Source organism: Urocitellus parryii, chromosome 3 (assembly GCF_045843805.1).
Source record: "Urocitellus parryii isolate mUroPar1 chromosome 3, mUroPar1.hap1, whole genome shotgun sequence".
Taxonomy (NCBI): domain Eukaryota; kingdom Metazoa; phylum Chordata; class Mammalia; order Rodentia; family Sciuridae; genus Urocitellus; species Urocitellus parryii.
Window position 1 is genome coordinate 12,571,684 of NC_135533.1, and position 21,548 is coordinate 12,593,231.

Below are 21,548 nucleotides of genomic sequence, written 5' to 3' on the forward strand. Positions count from 1 at the left end.
TCTTTGAAAATGTAAGAATACAAATAATACATGCTGCTGAGGTTGTGGGGGAAAAGATATACTCATTATTGGTAGAACTGCAAATTAGTGTAAGCACTCTGGAAAGCAACATAAAGTAAGATCCTACAAGAGATTCCTCAAAAAAACTAGGAATGGAACCATCATATGACCCAGCTATTCCACTCCCAACTATCATAAGAAAGAAATAGCTCAGTAGGAGAAAGTAATGGGAAGTTGAGGTTTTAGGAGGATGAATAGAGAATTCTAAATCTATATACTCCATGTAGGTATAATATGTTAAAATACACTTTTTTGTCATGTATATCTAAAAGAACAGATCAAAATTTATCCAAAGAATTAAAATCAGCAAACTATAGTGATATAGCCACCTCAATGTTTATAGATGCACAATTCACAATAGCCAAATTATGGAACCAAATTAGATGCCTATCAATAGGTGAATAGATCAAAGAAAATGTGTCATATATACACAATAGAGTTTCACTCAGCCATAGAGAAGAATGAAATTATAGCTTTGGCTATAAATGGATGAAAATGGAAAACATCATGCTAAGTGAAATTAGCCAGAGTCAGAAAAGCAAGGGTCAAATGTTTGTTTTCAGTCATATGTTGAAGCTAGAGGAAAAGAAGGGGACAAAGGACAGGGAGAACTGGATATCATAAAGACATAGGGAAGATCAGTGGAGTAGGAGATTGAGAGGGAGGGTAGAGGGAAGGGTAGAGGGAGGAAATGTGGAACGAATTCAACAAAATCACACTATATGAATATATAATTATACTCCATACAGGGTATTCCATCTTTATGTATATGTAGAAAGAACCAATCAAAAATAAATAAATAAATAAATAAATGAGCAAAAGGAAGACTAGCAGTGTAGAAGAAGGAGACTAGAAGGAAGGAGTAGGGGAGAAAAGTGAGGCAATGGGGACTGAAATGGAGGAAATCACATTTCATGCATGTATGATTTTGTCAAAATGAACCTACCTACTATGTGTAACTATAATCCTCTAATAAAAACAACAAAGACAAAAAATATATATATGTACCTAATGGCTGGGAGAGTACTCAGTGGTAAACGGCTTGCCTAGCATGCTGGAGGCCCTGGGCCTGCTGGAAAGAGTATTAAGTGCAGATACCCAAATGCAACAAAATAGATGGCTATGTTTGTAGAGTAGTGCATTTGGGGTATAGTTGCTCCATATGTGTACTAAAATAGCAGGAAATAGAGTTATCAAGGCTAACTTGGAATCAGACTATGATGGGTCTTCAGCAGTCTCTTAGTGAAAGGTTCAGACTTAAGCCGGGATGAAACAAGTTAAGATTATCATGTGAGAAAGACAATTTTGGTGTCAATGTGTAGAAGAGCCTGAAGCTGAACAATTATAAAAATAAAACCAACTGGTGTTGGATTTGGGCATATTTTCGTTAAAAAGTCTATAACTGAAAAATTAAGGTAATAAAGGAGGTTCAAAGAAAAAGACAGGTTTAAAGGCCAAATGTTCTCTCTGATATATAGATGCTAACACACAATAAGTTGGGGGAGGTAAGAATAGAGGCTCATTGGATTAGATAAAGGGGAATGAAGGGAAGGGAGGAAGATGGCAACAGGAAAGAGAGTAGAATGAATCAGACATAACTTTCTTATGTTCATAGATGAATATACCACCAGTGAAACTCCACATCATGTATAACCACAAGAATGGGATCCTAATTAGGATAAGTTATATGCCATGTAGGTATAATATGTTAAAATACACTTTTTGTCATGTATATCTAAAAGAAAAAATCAAAAAAAAAAGAAAGAAAGAAAAAGACAGGTTTGTGTCCTCTAAAGGACTCCCAGATTATTAAAAACAAATAAACTAATAATTTCAGGGTCACAATATATTTATACATCTCTTTAGTATAGATGAAGACTATACTTTTGGAATCAAAAACAGAAAAATCAACAGCATGGGAGATTCGAGATTTATAAAAGAAAGGAGTTTCTGAATCCAGTTTTGAATCATAAGAAAGAAATGGCTCAGTAGGAGAAAGTAATGGGAAGCTGAGGTTATAGGAGGATAGACAGGGAATTCCAAATCTATAAGTGATAATTAATGAGGCAAAAACCTGAGAACCATGCATAGATAGATGGTGAGGTCAAAGAAGGTGGGGTGACCAGCTGACCTGGCCTGCCCTGAATTGAGTTTTCTTAAGACATGAGATTTTCAATGCTAAAACTGCAATATCCCAGGAAAGCTGGCCAGCCTAATTGCCAGCGTATTTAGAGAAACTTAAGAAGAAGCAGGGATAAGATCTTTCAAAATCCTTCTATGTGCAGCTCTAGGTTGTGAAGAGGCCAAGGGAACACCAAGGACAGACTTAAAATCCCCTCAAGTCAGACACACATGCACACGTGTGCCTCAGGACTCTTCCTTCCTCACTCCATTCTGTGCTTCAGCATCCTCTAGTCAACATATGGAGACAGAAATGACCTGCTTTGTCAGGCTTCCCTTTGAGGATGTTCCCAGCCATGCTGTACCTGGCCATAGTCGTTGTACTTGGCTGCTGTGTGGGGAAGATATAGCCTCCTCGAAGGTGAAGTCCGATTTTGTCTCTAGGAATTTCCATCTCAACTTTTTGCTTCCTCCATCTCAATTGGGCCCCCTGAATCGGACAGATAGTCAAACACATTGGCCTTAGAGCCACAGTCTGCATTGATCGCCTGTGTGCTGAGTTATCTATCCATGGTCTCTCTTTTCCATTTAGCTGTCACTATATACTCAGGCAATCAAAAAAGGAAATAAAAAAATTAGGAGCAACATTTTTCATGGTTAGTTGAGGGTTTGTGAGATTGTTTGTTCCCTGCTGAGGAACAAATAATCATTATATATTATTTAACCCAATAGTTCTGAACAGGAATCTGATTCCTGACCAAACTCAAATTGCCCGTTAGTCCCTTTTATATTTGATCGTGAGACACCATATGAGTCTTTATCTTATTGTTGAATAAAAATATTTTTTTCAAATTCCATCATGACTGATATTATATTACTTAGTTTCACATTATCTAGGCTTTGCTGTGAAATTATGGAAAATACTACAGAAACATTCTTCAGTGAATGGATGGATGTTTCTTTTTCTAGGAAGTCATCTTGTTTATACAGCTGCAACTGTGGTCTTCAGAAGTTTAAAAAAGTCCAAGTTACTTACAGTTTCATAGTCATACCAGATGGCATCAGGCACATATGCCGTTACTTTCTCTGCACCCTAAAATTAAAACAAATATTATCCTTTATATCAGCCTCTGAGGGAATAAAATATGTTTTACTTATTTATTATATAATAGAAGTGACAATCACATCCTGAGCAGTTTGACGTTAGTGTGCTGGTCACTACTCCCTTCTGCCTCCATATCACAGATCAAAGAATAATCTGCTGTGACAATCTGGCACACCATAGGGTCACTACTTAAGCAGAGTTGTCAACAGATGTTTCTACATTGGTTGAGAATTTGCTCAAAAATAATGACTTCTAGAGAGGACTCTGTGTATCACATTTCCCACTTCCAGAACCCCAGAATACTCTCCTCACAGCTGACTTAGCCACAGATATTAAAAATGAGTTTGGAATAAAGAAAAAAAATGGGTTTGGAGGGGACACAGAGACAGAAGCAGGGACAACGAGTCTCAGTGAGAACACTTACCTCATCCAGAACTGGAGTGATGAGGAGACCTGGGCCCCATAAAAACTGCCGGTGCACATCCCAAGTTTCACTGTCCTGGTAGAACCTAGACACCAAGGAGACAGATCACTGAGATATGGGCCAATGCACCTGGCACAATTATTCTGAAACACCTATTCAACCCCTACCTAGCCCCCAAACAAATCTTCTTTCCCCAATCCCTGTACCCTCTTATTACTCCTTCACGTTAGACAAAAATTCCTATTCTAATATCTATGCTAGACAGATCTCAGGCTGTAATTCTATTTGTCATATCCTCCTTTGAAAAAAAGTAAAATAACCAATATATTTTAGAACTTTCACTATCAAGAAGGAACTAAATCTGACCTAAAAAAAATAATAATGCAAATTTTACTTTTAGAAAATCTGCCTTTTAACAGGAAATTCTAGAAGACAGTGAAAACTTAAACCTAAAATGGATATACAGTAATGCAGATATATGCCTGCCGTATATATAAAGGAGGTAACAGTATTCTGACAAGGAAAGGCTCTTAAGTCCCGCCTTGCAGAGTTAACTCAGAAGTGCTAACTGGCTGGCAAACCAGAATTATGAAATTCTAGAGATCCTTTATGATATTCTCATTTCCTTTCAAATCACAGGCTTATTCCTGGAACTTAAACAGAGACCTAGCATCATAGTGAGTTATAGGAGAGACCATCAGAGTCATACTATTGACCTTCTAGAGCTGGAAGTGTAACTCACTAGAAAAGTGCTTGCCTAGTATGTGCAAGGCCCTGAGTTTGATCCCCAGCACCACAGGGGGCAAAAAAAAGACTAAAGAAACTAAGAATGAAAGATCTTAAATGGCATCTAAGATGTAGAATTTGCTGGTGGAAGAACAAAGAAAAGCCCCAAGATCCCATGACTTTAAGTCTAGTTTTCTCCCCAGAAGGAACAAGCTAAAATACTTAAATCTACTCCTATGGTAATATATAGGCTGCAATAACCTTACAAATAGCCAATGGGCACTCAAGTCACACACACACACACACACACACACACACACACACACACAGTCACTTGCACTGAGTATGGGAGAACTTACTCATGTAGAAGAGGTCTGGCCACTGTGTCCCCTCGGCTATGAGCATAGTAGAAGAGAGTGTACAGGTAAGGCAATAAAGTATAGCGAATGTTAAGGTAGTGCCTGGACGAATTCATCAGCAAGGAGTCAGCTCCAAAGGAGGCAGGATCCTGGTCCTGGGAGGAAATAAAGGTTTGCTAGGGTGAGCTGTCTACAGAAAGAATTTCCTTCTTGAATGGCTGAGGCTTAGATTGCAAGCTTTGCCTCTGAGCAGTACAGCTGGACAAACAGTGACCATTTCAACAAGTTGTCATTGCAATTTGCAACTCATCTCCCTCATTCAGCCTAGAATTGCTCTGTTGAAATACTTTCCCATTTGCTTCTCATTACAAAACAAGTAACATACATAAAGTGTACAGTTCTTTGATAGAAAATGCTCACAGGGGGAGCCTCACACTGGTGGATTAGAGAAGGTAACTTTCCTGGTCACTCCCTGGTGTGAAGCCAAGAATCCAGACACACTGCTTCTTAGCAAGGTGAGAGAGGGGAGCTTTTCTGGGAATTAACTCTGGATATTCCAAGCAGATCAGGGAATCAGGTGATTGGATAAAACAAAATAAAGAAATCCCAGCACTGCTGCTGCCAGTAGTGGCACCAACAGGTGTTATCTCCCCTGCACTAAAATAGTGGGGTGATATATCAATTAAAGGAACCCTCAATTTTAGGAGGCCTGAGGTATGTACGGATATGGAGAGACCAGAGATCAAAAATATTCCACCACTAACCTGAAAGATGTCTTGCACAACAATATAGTGCGGAGGTGGGAAAAAGAAACTACGTCTTTCCCAGCTATCAGGGAAATCAGAGGAAGGAACCATTTTGCAGCTCCAGCATGGGGGCATGGCACCAGGGGATCTGAATCCTGACAACTGTGCCTAACCCAGAAAACAGGTTTGGCAAAACATGGCATAGTGTGTGTCTAAGAGACCAGAAGAAAATCAAAAGTGGAGTGGGGTTTATATAGAGGAAACTGGTTGAAAAAAACACACCTGGCTTCCCCTCTCCCCTTCCAGAATGGTAGCTTATAAAGATCAGACACTTGAAAGTTCAGCTGGGAAAGTCATGCCCTGCTGACAATCCTAAAGGGTGGAGAGGAACTGATTCAGTTCAAAGACTGAAACCAAGAGTCATAAAAACACAGATTTCATTAGTGTCTGAGGAAGAATTGGCCCCTCCACCAAAAGAGTGAAATCTAGGGGTTTTTCCTAGGGCACAGTCTCCCAGCCACCCCAACAACTGCCAGATCAGTTTAAATTTTAACTGATTTAAAATCTCCAGACCAATCCAAGGCTGACTAAGCCTAAACCCTGCCCCCAGGAGTCCTACATAAAGAATCTCCCATCACATTCCAGCAACCCCACCTAACGTACCTGAGAATACTTGAAATTCAAAAAAAAAAAAAATTCCTAACTTTTCATCAAGATCCTCTTCATTATTTTAGTAATTTTAATTTCTATTTTTTAAATTTTTTTCTACTCACTGTTCAATTTTTACCTGAATGGTTCCTGAACACTTATACATATTCATACCCGTTTATTGATTTGTTTTGTATTTGTTTCTCATTCCTAAATTTTTTAAGGTATTTATTTCTCTTTGATCAATGTTTTAAGGACTAATGTTTGATTAGAATATGTCAGTCTTGTACAATCTTACTCTTAATTTTATTTTTATTATTTATTTTTCAATTTTTATTCTATAATTTTTTTTGTCTCACTTAACTGTTTCCCTAGAATCTTTCTCTCTTTTCCTCTACTAACAGCCAACATTTCTTGATCTATCACTCATACTGTTTTCTAATTCTATTTTCTCTCTTCTTCCCAAACAAACATCACATCCTACATTACTTCTTTTCTATCCCTGTTCATAACTTAAAATTATAAATCCATATATAAACTTACTGTTTTTACTGTGGGTAAAATAGCTGATCATATCATCTCTCTTTATTGTGATAACTAACATAGAAGATAACAAAGCAGGAACTATTTGGTTTGATGTTGTAAACTATTTCCATTGGTTGTTGTTATTATCCATCTCCCCCTAATCTATGAGGTTCTGGAAAACTTCAGAGTCCCTAGAAGTCCACTGGGTAGAATCTCTACTGCCTCAAACCATATTGTCAAATATGTAGACAAACCAATATAATTCAATAACAGAATCCATGAGCACCACAGTGGAAGAAATGACAGAGAAAGAGTTTAGAATATTCATTGGCCAGGTAAAAGACTATGTAAGGTAGAAAATGCAGGAAGCAAAAGATCACTTCAATAAAGAAATAGAGATTTTAAAAAAACAGACATCTTCAACATGAAGGAATCAATAAACCAAATTAAAAATTTATTGGAAGTTGGAAGACATCACCAAAACAATAGATCAATTGGAAGACAGAGTTTCAGGCAATGAAAACAAAATATATATTCTAGAACATAAAGTTTACCATGAAGAAAAGATGTTAAGAAACCATGAACAAAACTTCCAAGAAATATGGGATAACATAAAAAGGCCAAACTTAAGATTTATTGGGCTAGAAGAAGACTCAGAGATACTATCCAAAGAAATGCATAATTTTTTCAATGAAATAATATATGAAAATTTCTCAAACCTTAAGAAAAAATGGAAAATCAAACACAGGAGGCATATAGGACCCCAAATAATCAAAGTTACAACAGACCCACACCAAGGCACATTATTGTGAAAATGCCCACCATACAGAATAAGGTCAGAATTTTAAAGGGTGTCACAACAGATTACTTCTATAAGGAAACCAATCCAGATCTCAGCTATTTCTCAACCCAAACCTTAAAGCTAGGAGGCCATGGAATAACATACACCAAGCTCTGCAAGAAAATGGATGCCAACCAAGAATCCTATACCCTGAAAAATAAAGATTTAGATTTTATGATAAAATAGAAACCTTCTATGATAAATGAAAGATAAAAGAATTCACAACTAGAAAGCCTGCACTACAGAACATTCTCAGCAAAATATATCATGAAGAAGAAATGAAAAATAAGTGTGAAAACCAGCAAAGGGAGGAGCTACACTAAAGGAATAGTCAAACAAAGGAAAAAACTAATTCAAATTTAAAACCAGAAATAAACCAAAATGACAGCGAATAAAAATCATTTCTCAATTTACTGAATGTAAATGCCCTAAACTCATCAATCAAAAGACATATAATGGCATACTGGATTAAAAAACAAGACCCAAAAATATACTGACTCCAACAGACTCACCTCATAGGAAAAGAAACCACAGACTGGAAGTAAAAGAATTGAAAAAAAAAATTATCAGTCACATAGATCTCATAAACAAATAGGGATTTCTATCCATCAGATAAAGTAGATTTCAAGTCAAAATTAATCAGAAGGGATCAAGAAGGCCATTTCATACTGTACAAGGAAACTATACTTCAACAAGATATAACAATCTTAAATATATATGTACCAAACAGCGAAACATCTGTTCCACTGTCAAATAAAAAATAATAATAATAAAAAACCTTCACAAGTTCAAGAATCAAATGGACCACAACACAATAATACTGGGTGACTTTAACACATCTCTCTCACTACTCAACAGATCTTCCAAACAAAACCTAAATAAAGAAAGTATGAACTAAAAATAAAAAGTCACCAAATAGTAACCTAATTTTACATCTCAAAAATTAGGTTATTATATATGGAAAAATAAGAACAAATCAACACCAAAAAGCAGTAGAAGACAGGAAATTGGGACTGAAATTAATTAAATTGGAACAAAAAACATTTAAAAATCAACAAAACAAAAAGTTGTTTTGTTAAAAAAATTAAGCAAATTGACAAAACCTTAACCAAGCTAACAAAAAGAAAGAGAAAGAAATCTCAAATTACTAAAATTTGTGATTAAAAAGGAAACATCACAGACACCACTGAAATACAAATAATGATCAGAAACTAATCTGAATATCTATACTCCAATAAATAAAAAATATGAAGACATTAACAAATTTCTAGAAACATATGACTTACCCAAATTGAATCATGATAGAGAAAATTTAAACAGAACAATTTTAGGAAATGAAATTGAAGACCCCATCAAAAGCCTACCAACAAAGAAAAGCCCATGACCAGATGGCTTCTCAGCCAAGTTCTACCAGATCTTCAAAGAAGAACTTACACCAATTCTCTTCAAATATTTCCATGAAATAGAAAAAGAGGGAAACTTTCCAAACTCTTTCTGTGACGCTAGTGTCACCCTGATACCAAAATCAGACAAGGAAAGAAAACTTGATACCAATATCCCTCATAAACATAGATGTAAAATTTCTTAATCAAATCCTGACAAATTTCATACAAAAACATGTTAAAAAGATAGCACACCATGATCAAATGGGGTTCATTCCAGGGATGCAAATTTGGTTCAACATACGGAAATCAATAAACATAATTCATCACATCAGTAAACTTAAAGACAAGAATCATACAATTATCTCAATAAACGCAGAAAGGGAATTTGACAAAATTCAGCATCCTCTCAAGTTCAAAACACAAGAAAAACTAGGGATAGTAGGAACATACCTTAACATTGTAAAAGCTGTATATGCAAAATCCACAGCCAACATCATTCTATAAGGATAAAAATTGAAAGAATTCTTTCTAAAAACTGGAACAAGACAAGGATGTCCTCTTTCACCATTTCTATTCAATATAGTCCTTGAAACTCTAGCCAGAGCAATTAGGTAAAAGAAAGAAATTAAAGGTATACACATAGGAAAAGAAGAGGTTGAACCATTCCTATTCACCAACAACATAATTCTATATTTAGAAGGCTCAAAACACTCCACCATAAAACTTTTAGAACTCATAAATGAATTCAGCAAAGTAGCAGGACATAAAATTAATGCCCATAAATTAATTCCATTTCTATACATCAGTGATGAATCAACTGAAAGAGAAATTCGGAAAACTATCCCATTCACAAGAGCCTCAAAAAAATTAAATACTTGGGAACCAATCTAATAAAAGCTGTGAAAGACCTTTACAATGAAAACTACAGAACAATAAGGAAACTGAAGAAGACCTTAGAAAATGGAAAGATCTCTCATGGTCTTGGATAGGCAGAATGAATATTGTCAAGATAGCCGTACTTCCAAAAGCACTATAAGGATTTAATGCAATTTCTATTATGGTTTCAATGACATTCTTCACAGAAATAGAAGAAGCAGTCATGAAATTCATTTGGAGAAATAAGAGGCCCAAAATAGCCAAAACAATCCTTAGCAAGAAAAGCAAAGCAGGAGGTATCACAATACAGACCTTAAATTATACTACAGAGCTATAGTAACAAAAACGGCATGGTATTAGCACCAAAACAGACATGAAGACCAATGGTACAGAAGACACAGAGACAAACCCACATAAATATAGTTATCTCATACTAGACAGAGGTGCCATAAACATACACTAGAAAAGGATAGCTTCTTCAACAAATAGTGCTAGGAAAACTGGGAATTCATATGTAACAAAATGAAATTAGAACCCTATCTCTCACCCTGTACAAAACTCAACTCAAAGTGGATCAAGGACATAGGCATTAGATGAGAGGCCCTGAGCCTGCTAGAAGAAAAAGTAGGCCCAGATCTCCATCATATCAGCTTAGTAACTGAATTCCTCAGCAAGATTCCTAAAGCACAAGAAGTAAAATCAAGAATCAATAAATGGATGGTATCAAACTAAAAATTCTTCACAGCAATGGAAACAATCAAGAAAATGAATAGAGAGCCTATAGAATGGAGAAAAATCTTTGCTAACTCCACCTCAGATACTGCATTAATCTCTAGGGTATACAAGAACTCAAACAAACTTAACACCAAAAAAATCAAAGGACCCAATAAATAAATGGGCAAAAGAACTGAACAGACACTTCACAGAAAAAGAAATACAACTGGTCAACAAATAAATGAAAAAATGTTCAATATCACTAACAATTAGAGAAATGCAAATTAAAACTACACTGAGATTTTATCTCACTCCATTCAGAATGGCAATTATCAAGACTACAAGTAACAATAAATGTTTAGAAAAGGGTGGGACTGCAAATTGGTGCAAACACTATGGAATCCATTTGCTTACATGTCTCATTTTATAAAATTATAAACTCTTTGAGAAGGTTCTTTCTTTACTGTATTTATGCTTCTCTCCACACTCGTCATGCAAACTTAGCACAGCACCTTTAACACAACAGAGGTTCCTCATAAAACTTGGAATAGAATCACCATTTGACCCAGTTATTAAAGGACTTAATTTCAGCATGTTATAGTGAAGCAGCCACATCAATATTTATAATATCTCAATTCACAACACCTAAACCAAGGAGCCAACCTAGGCACCCTTCAACAAATGAATGGATAAAGAAAATGTGGTATATATACACAAAGGAATATTACTCAGCCATAAAGAGAAATGAAATTGTGAAACTGGAGAAGATCATACTAAGCAAAATAAGTCAATCTCTGAAAACCATAGGCCGAATGTTCTCTCTGATATGCAGATATTAACTCAGAATAAAGGGTGGGGGTCTGGGAAGAATAGAAGTACTTTGGATTAGACAAAAAGGAATGAAGGGAAGGGAGAGGAAATGGGAACAGGAAAGACAGTAGAATGCATTGGACGTAACTTTCCTGTCTTTATATATGAATACACAACCAGTGTAACTCTACATTATGTACAACCACAATAGTGGGATCCTAATTGGAACAAGTTATTCTTATTCTATGTATATATAATATGTCAAAATACACTCTACTGTCATGTATATCTAGAAAGAACAAATTAAAAAAAATAAGAGCATCAGTAAATAAGAGAGGCTGTGATAGTAGGGGCATTATAAGGTACAGCACAGGTTCTGATTAATTGCAAATGCTGGTACAAATTAGCCTAAGTATCAGGTAAAAAGTTAATTCAGCAGGTTCCTTGTCAAGGATATGGACAGATCCACTCAATATATGCCAATTTTTTTCAATCATACTTCTTGTAAGCCTCACCTTGTATTCTCGGCCATTGTGATTTCTGGAAAATGGATAAAATGCTCCCAGCTGCATCCACCGCCTGCAGAGCTCCTCAGGGGCATCCAATGCAAAGCCACATATGTCTGCACCCACCTGTAAAGACACAGTCAGCATGGAGACCCCACTTCCAGGGACCCTGCTAACAGGACCTCCCAACCGAACTAAGTTAAGACTTTCACTCAGCAGCCTGATGTAGTGTGGTCAGAACTGACTCACACTGGCTAACATAGACACAGTTACCTAAGTGGGTACAACAGCTTTTTGATAAATTGTAACTAGTAAACTGCTAAAATTATTATTCTACCACACTATTAAGACTTTTCTAAAGTCTTACTATGATCATGATTGTTATGATCACAAATTCAAAAATCTTCAGGAGCTTCTTGTTTCTCATCCTATTAGCTTGTCAAAGCCTGATTCAAATCTCCCTTTCCAGCATAATCTCCCATTCCAATTCTACACAACAATCCTTATAGTCACATCAAATACTCCCCCTTATACTGTTTTTGCCAGGATTTAGTTCTCAATCTCTCTGAAGCTTCTCCCATCATTAGTCAGTTTTCAAGGTTAAATTCAAGCACCATCTTTTCTGTGAAGTTTCTTTTGACTTTCTCCTCTGACTCCATCACAATCTTATCAGTGTTAATAAATCTCTTTCTCAGGATCCCTCATCACATGTAACCATTTGGTTGGTCATAACCATTTGCTTACATGTATCATTTTATAAAATTATAAACTCTTCGAGAAGGTTCTTTCTTTACTGTATTTATGTTTCTCTCCACACTCATCATGCATACTTAGCACAGCACCTTTAACACAACAGAAGCTCAATAAATATGTTGAATTTAAATAAAAAATGCCAAAGCCTCTCAAGTGCTGTCAACGTTATATGTTGCTTCACCTGAGTACTCCAGCGTGTTCAGTTTGTGACACTGATCAGCCGTAGACTGAAGGATCAGTGTACTTTTCTGAGTGTAAGTTATTCTTTAATAGAAAAAAAAATGGCCTGGGAGATATCAAGCTTTCTCTCCCTAACTTCATAAATCAGTAGAGGGAAGGAAGTCCTGGTTTTAGAGCCATGTTGATGAATCACATGCACACAAGACATTAAATCCCTGGGCCACAGCAGGCAGGGAAGGGAGGTTTATGGTTTCAAAACTTTCTAGAATGGGGTTTCCTAGAGATTGAGATTCATAAAAGAGCTTGAGACAGGGACTCACCATTGGAATACCAAAAAGGTTGAACTCAAGCATGCCAGGGATGGACCACTGAAGGTCATTCCAGGTGGCTGCATTGTCTCCTAACCAATGCGCTGCAAACTTGCCAGATCCCGCAAAGGTAGAACGGGTTATAATGAGGCTTCTCTTATTAGGGAACACAGTCTTGACAGCTCTAGAAAGAGGGAGAGATTTAAGGTATCACTGTGATCCTAGTTTGTCCCAGCCCAGGGGATACAGCAACATAACAAGGTTATTTAAAGCAAATACCCCATTATTCTCATCTCATTCTCACCTAATAGGGCTAGAATGGCCTTGGGGAACAGTCTGCACCATTAAGTATATTCATATTTTGTTATATTTCATTTTGAGGTATTTAATGGACATCATTAACCCCATAATTTACAAGAATTTTAAACCCAAGCTTGAAAAACCTAGAAACTAAAGGGATATAATTTTTCTAGAAAAAAATGGTAAATTTAATTTTACATAGATGTATAATACTAATATTTCATATCATTGAGACTTCAGACATACACAAAAATGGACTTATAAATAGTCTTTTTGGAAGTTAAACTTCTTTCGAGAAGAAAGATTGTAGTAGTAGTTCTGTAATAATAAAAAAATTTAAATTATATATGCCTGTGTGTACTTTTATAACTAAATACAAGTATGAATTTTCCATATTTTTAAATTAGAAATCTAAGTGTGTCCATATAATTTAAAAGTTTTGTGAGACGAGTGAATGTGATTTGGGTCTGGTTTCCTTCTGTTACTGTTATAGCAAGTCAAATAAATTCTCAATACTTTTCTTCATCACAGAACTTAATACAACATAAAAGTAAACAGAACACAGAAGGATGCTGAACCAAATCTAAAATCCTAAAGCACATTGATATACAAGTTAGCTAGGGCTTTGGAATTGTAGAAAAAAAAAGAGCCTAAGTTTTGCTTTTGCAATGTATCAGCTGTTTGATCTTGAGTTCTTGCTTTCTTTTCTTCCAATATTCCATTCACTCAACTGTTCTTTCATTTTATATATTCCTCAATTATTTGTCTGATTCCTTCTTCCCCATGTGTTAGGCAGTTCCTTCATTCATTCAATAATGATAATATACTTATCATGTAGCCTTTTAACAAATACTACACATGAGTCATCCAGCATGTAGAAGACTCATAATTTGATCATGTGTGACTTCATCACAACAATGGTCTCACTCTGCTGTGGCGATCGCCATGGAGTAGCCATACAGGTTGTGGACATCGTACTGCTTGCCCCAGTGCTGTACTGCATCCATGCAGAGACTCTTGGAGAAGAGATACCCATCCAGGACTCCTGAATCAAAAGTGTGATCAGTCAGTGAGAGCCACAGATGCACATTCCTACTCCCTGACTGTCATACAACCTGTAAAGGCAGCTCCCCAGGGCAGGATTTTATTGTGCTAACCCTGTAAACGATGATACTGCTTTCTCACTATCAGAAAGCTATCCCCCTGAGGTAGTTTTGATATATAAATAAATTTTGCAGACCCATCAGTATTCGTCCACTCACCTAGGCTCTCAATTGATCAGAGGCAGGCACAAGAAACTAGAAATCTGTCAGACTGGAGGTTTAATTGGAAATTTTTAAACCAAGTTTAAAAAAATAGAATTAATGGATCAAACTAATCAATTAATTTCTGATTAGTTTCTAACTCTTCTTTACCTTGACCATATAGTATAAAAATTATTTCCAATCTTGCTTTCATGTTTCTATTCTCATTTTTAAAAATAATTTTATTTTTAAAAATACATTACAGGAAAAATAAAAACACAAGCAATGAACAAAGTCATCCAGTCACAAGAAGCTTAGTTGGACATGTCCCTCTAGGTTGTCTGCATATACATGTATCTATTCTCTATTGTCACTGCATCATTTTAGTTCAGATCCAATTACCTTTGCATCTTGACTATTGCAATATTTCCCTAATGATTTATGTGTTTTTGGTCTATCTACCATCTAATTTATACTGCATATTAGTACCAGATTAATACTTCTAAAGCCATTTGACTATCATACTTTCCTCTAACTAAAAGATAAATAGCTTCTATCACCAAAAGAATGAAATATGAACTCTGGCCTTCCATCCAAACCCCTAGACATTTGATTCTGATCTACTCACCCTAACTTTCTAATTTTGCACCTCACTGAAATTATCAAAAGGTGGTACAATACTGGTAATGTCATTCCTTTCTCAATAAAGATTCAATGTGTTCTTGAGTCTATGCTTTCTTTAAACCATAACCAATGCAGTGATGCCAATGCTGTACCCTGAGAGATAGTGCTGCTCAAAGCTCAATTAAGCTCAGGAGCAAGCAACACATTCACTGATAAAACCTACCTTGGACCAAGTCTACTTGTCTCTCTCTGGTAAGCCCTAGATTGTGGGCTGCACACTTGAGATTGACATATGCTAACCACCAATCTCTGGCTTCTATGCCATATTCTGTCTGGCCCTTCCCCTAGAAATGGTTTGGACCATAGCTAGACAAATTAGTTGCCCTTTTTGAATTCATTCCTCTTTAGGAAAGCATAGAGTGTTTTCATTTGCTTCCCCAGAGTTCTTGATATTTTATCCCACATTTTCTTTCCCTGTGTACAAACTCCCTTGCCAGGTTGTTCAGACCCTTCCTTATGAATTTAAATTATTAAATAAGCATTTCCATTTTAATCAGGCTGACCACAAAGACTCACTTGGAGTGAAGAGGGGATAATTGAGGTTGTTTGTGGAACATCCTGAAACTGAACCATCAACAAAGTTGGAGACTTCATTCATATCCTTCAAGACAAAGAACAAAAACTATTAAGAGAAGCAATATTTTCCATAACAGTATATTGATGGTGACTTTTTTAAAGAATCAAACAACTTATTCCAGATATTTCCTTTTTAAAGGGGGTATTTATGTACATGGAATTAAACAGCTGTTTCTATATTCTCTAGCCACTACAGACATCATAGAGAAGTTTCTTAGTATCCCTTTTAAATGATATATGTTATATTCACTCAAAGTGAACATTCTCAAATATACTAGGTAAAAATTTTTAATTTACATTATGTCATATGTATATCAACTTACACCCACTATATATCCAAATATAACCTTGTACTTTATGACAATGTTTGGGGTATATGACCTATTTTAACATCAGCTAATTTGTTTCCTTATTAAGGAAAGCTAGATTCAAAAAATTCCTGAGGTCCCTCCCAATATAACTATGAATAAACAAAAATATAAATACATAAACATATATAATAGATACATATATAGAGAGAGGGACATTATGTGCATGTGCCAAAGCTGTAAAAATGAAAGATATGGAAAGATTATACTAAATTATTTTTATGGTAGTTGTCTTTGGTGGCTATCACTGTATAGTATTTTTGCTTTCATCTTTTTAGTTGCCTTTACTATTTGAATTTCCTACAGTTCTTTAATAAATAGAAAAATTTTCAACTCTAGAGCTCTTTATTTTTTTTTTTTTGGAGCGGGGGGGAGAGATAACCAGGGATTGAACCCAGGGGTGCTTAACTACTGAGCCACATTCCCAGCCCTTTTTATAATATTTTATTTAGAGACATGGTCTTGCTAAGTTGCTCTAGGAAGAACTCTTCAAATTTTGCTGAACATTGGCTGGGTTGTATTGTTGTCATTTGACATTATACTACACATTTCTCCTTACAAAGGCCTCAAGACACTTTGGCTATGATCGCTTTGCCCAACATGGCCAAATGCAAGAGCCTAAAGCAGGCAATTAAACAAATTCATGAATTTTATGATAATTTTAGTATTATGTGACCAATAGGCTGATTTTAATATCAGCCTATTTATTTGTAAAAGGAGAGCTAGATTCAAAAAAATTCCTGCTTAGAATTTTGATTCTAAGCAACATGTTTTGGTAAGATTATTTTAACCATAAAATAAGGGATACTAGGAATTATCGTCAAACTTGTTTTCTATTACTCCTCTTTTCCCTATGCCCCATGACTAAAAGATGTAGACATAGATTCAACTACCTGAATATTCATCACCTAAGAATTAAAGTGTTAAAAACTCACAATCCAGATTCCATCAAACTCCACTTCACTGTGGAAAAGCTCAAATTCCTTTGCCCACCAAACAGCACAGTTGGGATTGGTGTAATCAGGAAACACAGTTTTACCAGGCCATACCTGCAAGAGAAAAAAGGGAAACACTGATAACAACAAGTAAATGAGTATAGAATAAAATAAAGAACTTTACTTAGAAATTCCTAATATGATTATTGAGATGGAGGTGCCCAGACACAGGCTAGTTCAAATAGGAGGATGAACAACTCAGAATATTGAGAATAAATGCCAGGGCCCCATTGAATTGCCACTTGAGGAAAATTTTGTTTTTAAAAAATGGTTAAGTCCGTAATGAGTGAATCCATTGGAAAAGGGTATTGTTTAACTTATTGATCTTCAACTATGGTTTAGCCTTCCCTAAAACTTTCTCTGCTCTCAATTCTAAGAAGAGTAAATTGGAAAGTGTTCACTATAAATTTCAACTGACAGTTTATGTACTCTAATATCATTTACTTTTCTCTCTTCCTTCCCTGTCCTGTTTTTCTCAGACACTGTACTCTGAAAGGGTCCTCAGAGGTATTAGAAGTGAACTGGTAAATCATGTCTTTGTGGGAAACAAGTGCAAATAAAGATACGAGAAAGAAGCAGTCAAACTTATCAAATACTACAAAGAAATTGAGTAAGAAAGCAGGAAACATTTCCATTGGATTTACCACGTAGAAGGTAACTAGTGCCATTTTCCAGTGACATGATAGAGGAAGAAGGAGACTGTGGTCAGCATTGAGAAGAGCTGAGGTGTGGAAGTGGACACTCAGTGTGTGAGCTACTGTTTAATGGGGCCAGGCTAGGGAAGGCATGTAAGAACTAGGTTGGCTGGGAGATATTGGGGAAAGAAAGGGCAAAGGAAAGTTTTTCCTCAGAATCTACAAGTTATCTTCAAATATACAAAACAACCCCCGCCCCAACACACACACACACACTGCCATAGATAGCCCTCTTCCAGCCCCAGCTTCCCCATGAAGTTACCTCCCCAATGAGTGGATTCACTCCATCTGAACTATTCACCCATATCTTCATAGCAGAGCCCCTGTCATATGGGCCATAGGGATGGCTCTGGGAAGAGTTGTTGGAGATGGCTGGATCCTAAAGGGAAAAACATGGTGGAGAAACTAACTTTAAACTGAAGGCACTGAAAGGAGACTTGGAGTTAGAGACCAACAGGAGAGTGGGTGTAATGATCAGAATGAGTAAATCCCTGATTTCAGAGGGAAAAAAAGACTGTATATACCACAATGATAACAAATTTCTGTCCGTTATTGTGTAACTCCTTAATAAACTCAGGAAAGCCGTTAAAATCCACTGGGTCATACGTGAAGTCCCTCCTCTCATCCATATAATCAATATCGCCATGTTGAACATCCTGAAAGAATACAAAGTACACAATTCAGTACCTGGGCCATTTCCATGTTCAAATGAGTCATTCAAATTAAATAAATGTGTTATTTAAGACAAATGCCAACTCTGTGCTGGGCTCTAAACAGTCTTAATTAGTCCCTGGCATCTAAGAGCTTTTTTTCCCAGAGCAATTTCAAAAATGAATGATCCATTATTTCCCTAAGGCTTGACCCCACTGCTACAATCAACTTAAAGCATCATTTATGACACATACTGAGGCTATCAAAGTAAATTTTACCCTGACCTCAAAATAAAAAGAGGAAGGAACTGTCTCTTCTTTCACTTCTCTCTCATTTTATCACACTGCCTTTTATGCATTACTTCTCTTCTACTTTAAGTCTTTGGTGTCATTCTTTTCTAATTCACCTGTGTGAAAACAGTGGATCCAGAATGACATTTACTCCTGCTCTAAGACACAGTTGTTTTCTCCAAGGGAGTAGTATGGGGGAGAAGAAAATTTTTCCAGAAACTTTTTGGGCTTTTCCCTTTGCATCTCTTCTGAAACCTCTTTCCCCATTCAAAGCATACAAATATTTTATTTTATATATATATATATATATATATATATATATATATCTTTTTGCCCATTTAAAATGGGCAGAACTTGAAACATATATTTAACTCAGTTAATAGCTTTCAATTCCATGTCTCCATGCTCCCTTTGACATCTCACTTCACTATGCACTAGTAAGAGTCCAATATTGCCGTTCCCTAGCATCCTTAAGAAGGAAATGACTATATATACATAAGAAGAAGGACATCAAAAGTAGAGAGCCATTATAAGGGTAAAGACTTGAGCTTGAAAGTCAGTTTCTCTGGTTGTCTGATATTAAATGGGGCTTATAATCTTAAATAGAATTCTCTTTTTATAATTAAATTCTTTCATTTATATATGACAGTGGAATGCATTACAATTCTTATTACACATATAGAGCACAATTTTTCATATCTCTGGTTGTATACAGGGTATATTCACACCAATTCATGTCTTCATACACATGTACTTTATATAATAATGTCCATCACATTCCACCATCATTTCTAATCCCATGCCCCTGCCCTTCCATTCCAACCCCTCTTCCCTATCTAGAGTTTGTCTATTCATCCCATGCTCCCTCTTCCTACCTCACTATGAATCAACCTCTTTATATCAGAGAAAACATTTGGCAGTTGGTTTTTTGGGATTAGCTAATTTCACTTTGCATTATCTTCTCTAATTCCATCCATTTTCCTGCAAATGCCATGATTTTATTCTCTTTTATTGCTGAGTAATATTCCATTATGTATATATGCCACATTTTTTTATCCATTCATGTATTGAAGGGCATCTAGTTTGGTTCCACTATTAGCTATTGTGCTGCTATAAACATTGATGTGGCTGTGTCCCTATAATATGCTGTTTTTAAGTCCTTTGGGTATAGACCAAGGAGAGGGATAGCTTGGTTAAAAGTTTTCCAAAAAAAAATCTCCATACTGCTTTCCATATTGGCTGCACCAATTTGTAGTCCCACCAGCAGTGTATGAGTGTACCTTTTTTCACACATCCTCGCCAACACTTATTTTTGTTTTTCTTCAAAACAGCTGCCATTCTGACTGGAGTGAGATGAAATCTTAGAATGGTTTTAATTTGCGTTTGAGTTCTTTATATATCCTAGATATTATTGCTGTATCTGATGAGTGAGCGGTAAAAGTTTCTTCTCAGCAAAAGAAACAGTATCTGAGGTGAATAGAGAACCTATATCTTGGGAGCAAATCTTTACCCATCACACATGAGATAGAGCACTAATCTCCAGGGTATATAAAGAACTTAAATACCATTCTAACAATAAAATGAGATTTTTGAGACAACTAAAGATGGCAATTAGAATTGTATCTGCCAAAAGAATTTAATACATGGTAGCTCTCATTATTTCAGCAATTGTTCTTATGATCCTTTGCTTCAGTTCTGCCTATACACTTCTCTGTTATTCCTCCCTGCATCTTCATCCCCTCATGCAGAAAGTTGCTAAGGGATGAAGAATAAGGAGTAGTGGGGACTGTGGCCAAAGTCTGGAAGCACTCTCATCTTCTGTTTTCCCCTATTGGTCATAGGCCTTTATATATATATATATATATATATATATATATATATATATATATATAATAAAGGTATATATATATATATATATATATATATATATATATACCTTTATTTTATTTTTATTTTTATGTGGTATCAGGGACCAAACCCAGTGCCTCACGCATGCCAGGCAAGCACTCTACCACTGAGCCACGGCTTGGCCCAGTCATAGGCTTTTTGAATCTCAACTCTTTCAAGCATTTTCTTTTATATTTCATATTTATGGACTTTTTTAGACTCAATTTAAAACTATTTCTTGAAGCTCTGCTTCAAATACAAAATGACCACATCACATGGAAGGGCAAATTCTGCTTACTGCCAACTCAATATTAATCAGAATACCAATGCAGAAACAGATGGAGCAGAAACCCATCATATTTATATGTAGTGTCAGTTGTGTCTTGATCTGGCTATGTGATCTCCGTCAAGCTATTCCCACCCCCAGCTTAACCTCAGTTTCTTATCTATGAAAAAAGATGCTAATCTAGATAACTCAGGGCTGCATCCAGGAGATCTTCCCTTTTGTCTAAATCATTGGGGTCTGAAATTATTACCCTTCTTCAATTTTTCCTTAAAATATATATGTAAAGCATATTAATCAGCACGGCATGGAGGATGATGAATCTGCATCATTCATTACCTGACCATAGAGATAAGAATCAAGCTTATACCAGAATCTTAGAGAAACTTCTGAAGACACAATATCATTCTTATGGTCAGTCCCTGCCATGACACTTTTGAATCAAAACAGTCCAAGCAAGAACATATCTAAAGTTAAAAAAAAAAATC

General features: G+C 36.0%; 1 protein-coding gene across 1 annotated transcript in view; it reads right to left on the reverse strand.

Annotated features, from left to right (window-relative positions):
• The window catches only part of Mgam (maltase-glucoamylase), a 176,314-nt gene that overhangs the window by 136,130 nt on the left and 18,636 nt on the right, over positions 1–21,548 (reverse strand). The window contains exons 10-20 of the mRNA XM_077795894.1: positions 18,474–18,605; positions 18,212–18,328; positions 17,195–17,308; positions 15,832–15,916; positions 14,315–14,432; positions 13,100–13,271; positions 11,856–11,972; positions 4,796–4,950; positions 3,711–3,795; positions 3,218–3,274; positions 2,547–2,671 (exon numbers count right to left, since the gene is read on the reverse strand). Of these exons, the coding sequence (XP_077652020.1) occupies positions 2,547–2,671; positions 3,218–3,274; positions 3,711–3,795; positions 4,796–4,950; positions 11,856–11,972; positions 13,100–13,271; positions 14,315–14,432; positions 15,832–15,916; positions 17,195–17,308; positions 18,212–18,328; positions 18,474–18,605 (1,277 nt within the window). The remainder of the gene's footprint in view (positions 1–2,546; positions 2,672–3,217; positions 3,275–3,710; positions 3,796–4,795; positions 4,951–11,855; positions 11,973–13,099; positions 13,272–14,314; positions 14,433–15,831; positions 15,917–17,194; positions 17,309–18,211; positions 18,329–18,473; positions 18,606–21,548) is intronic.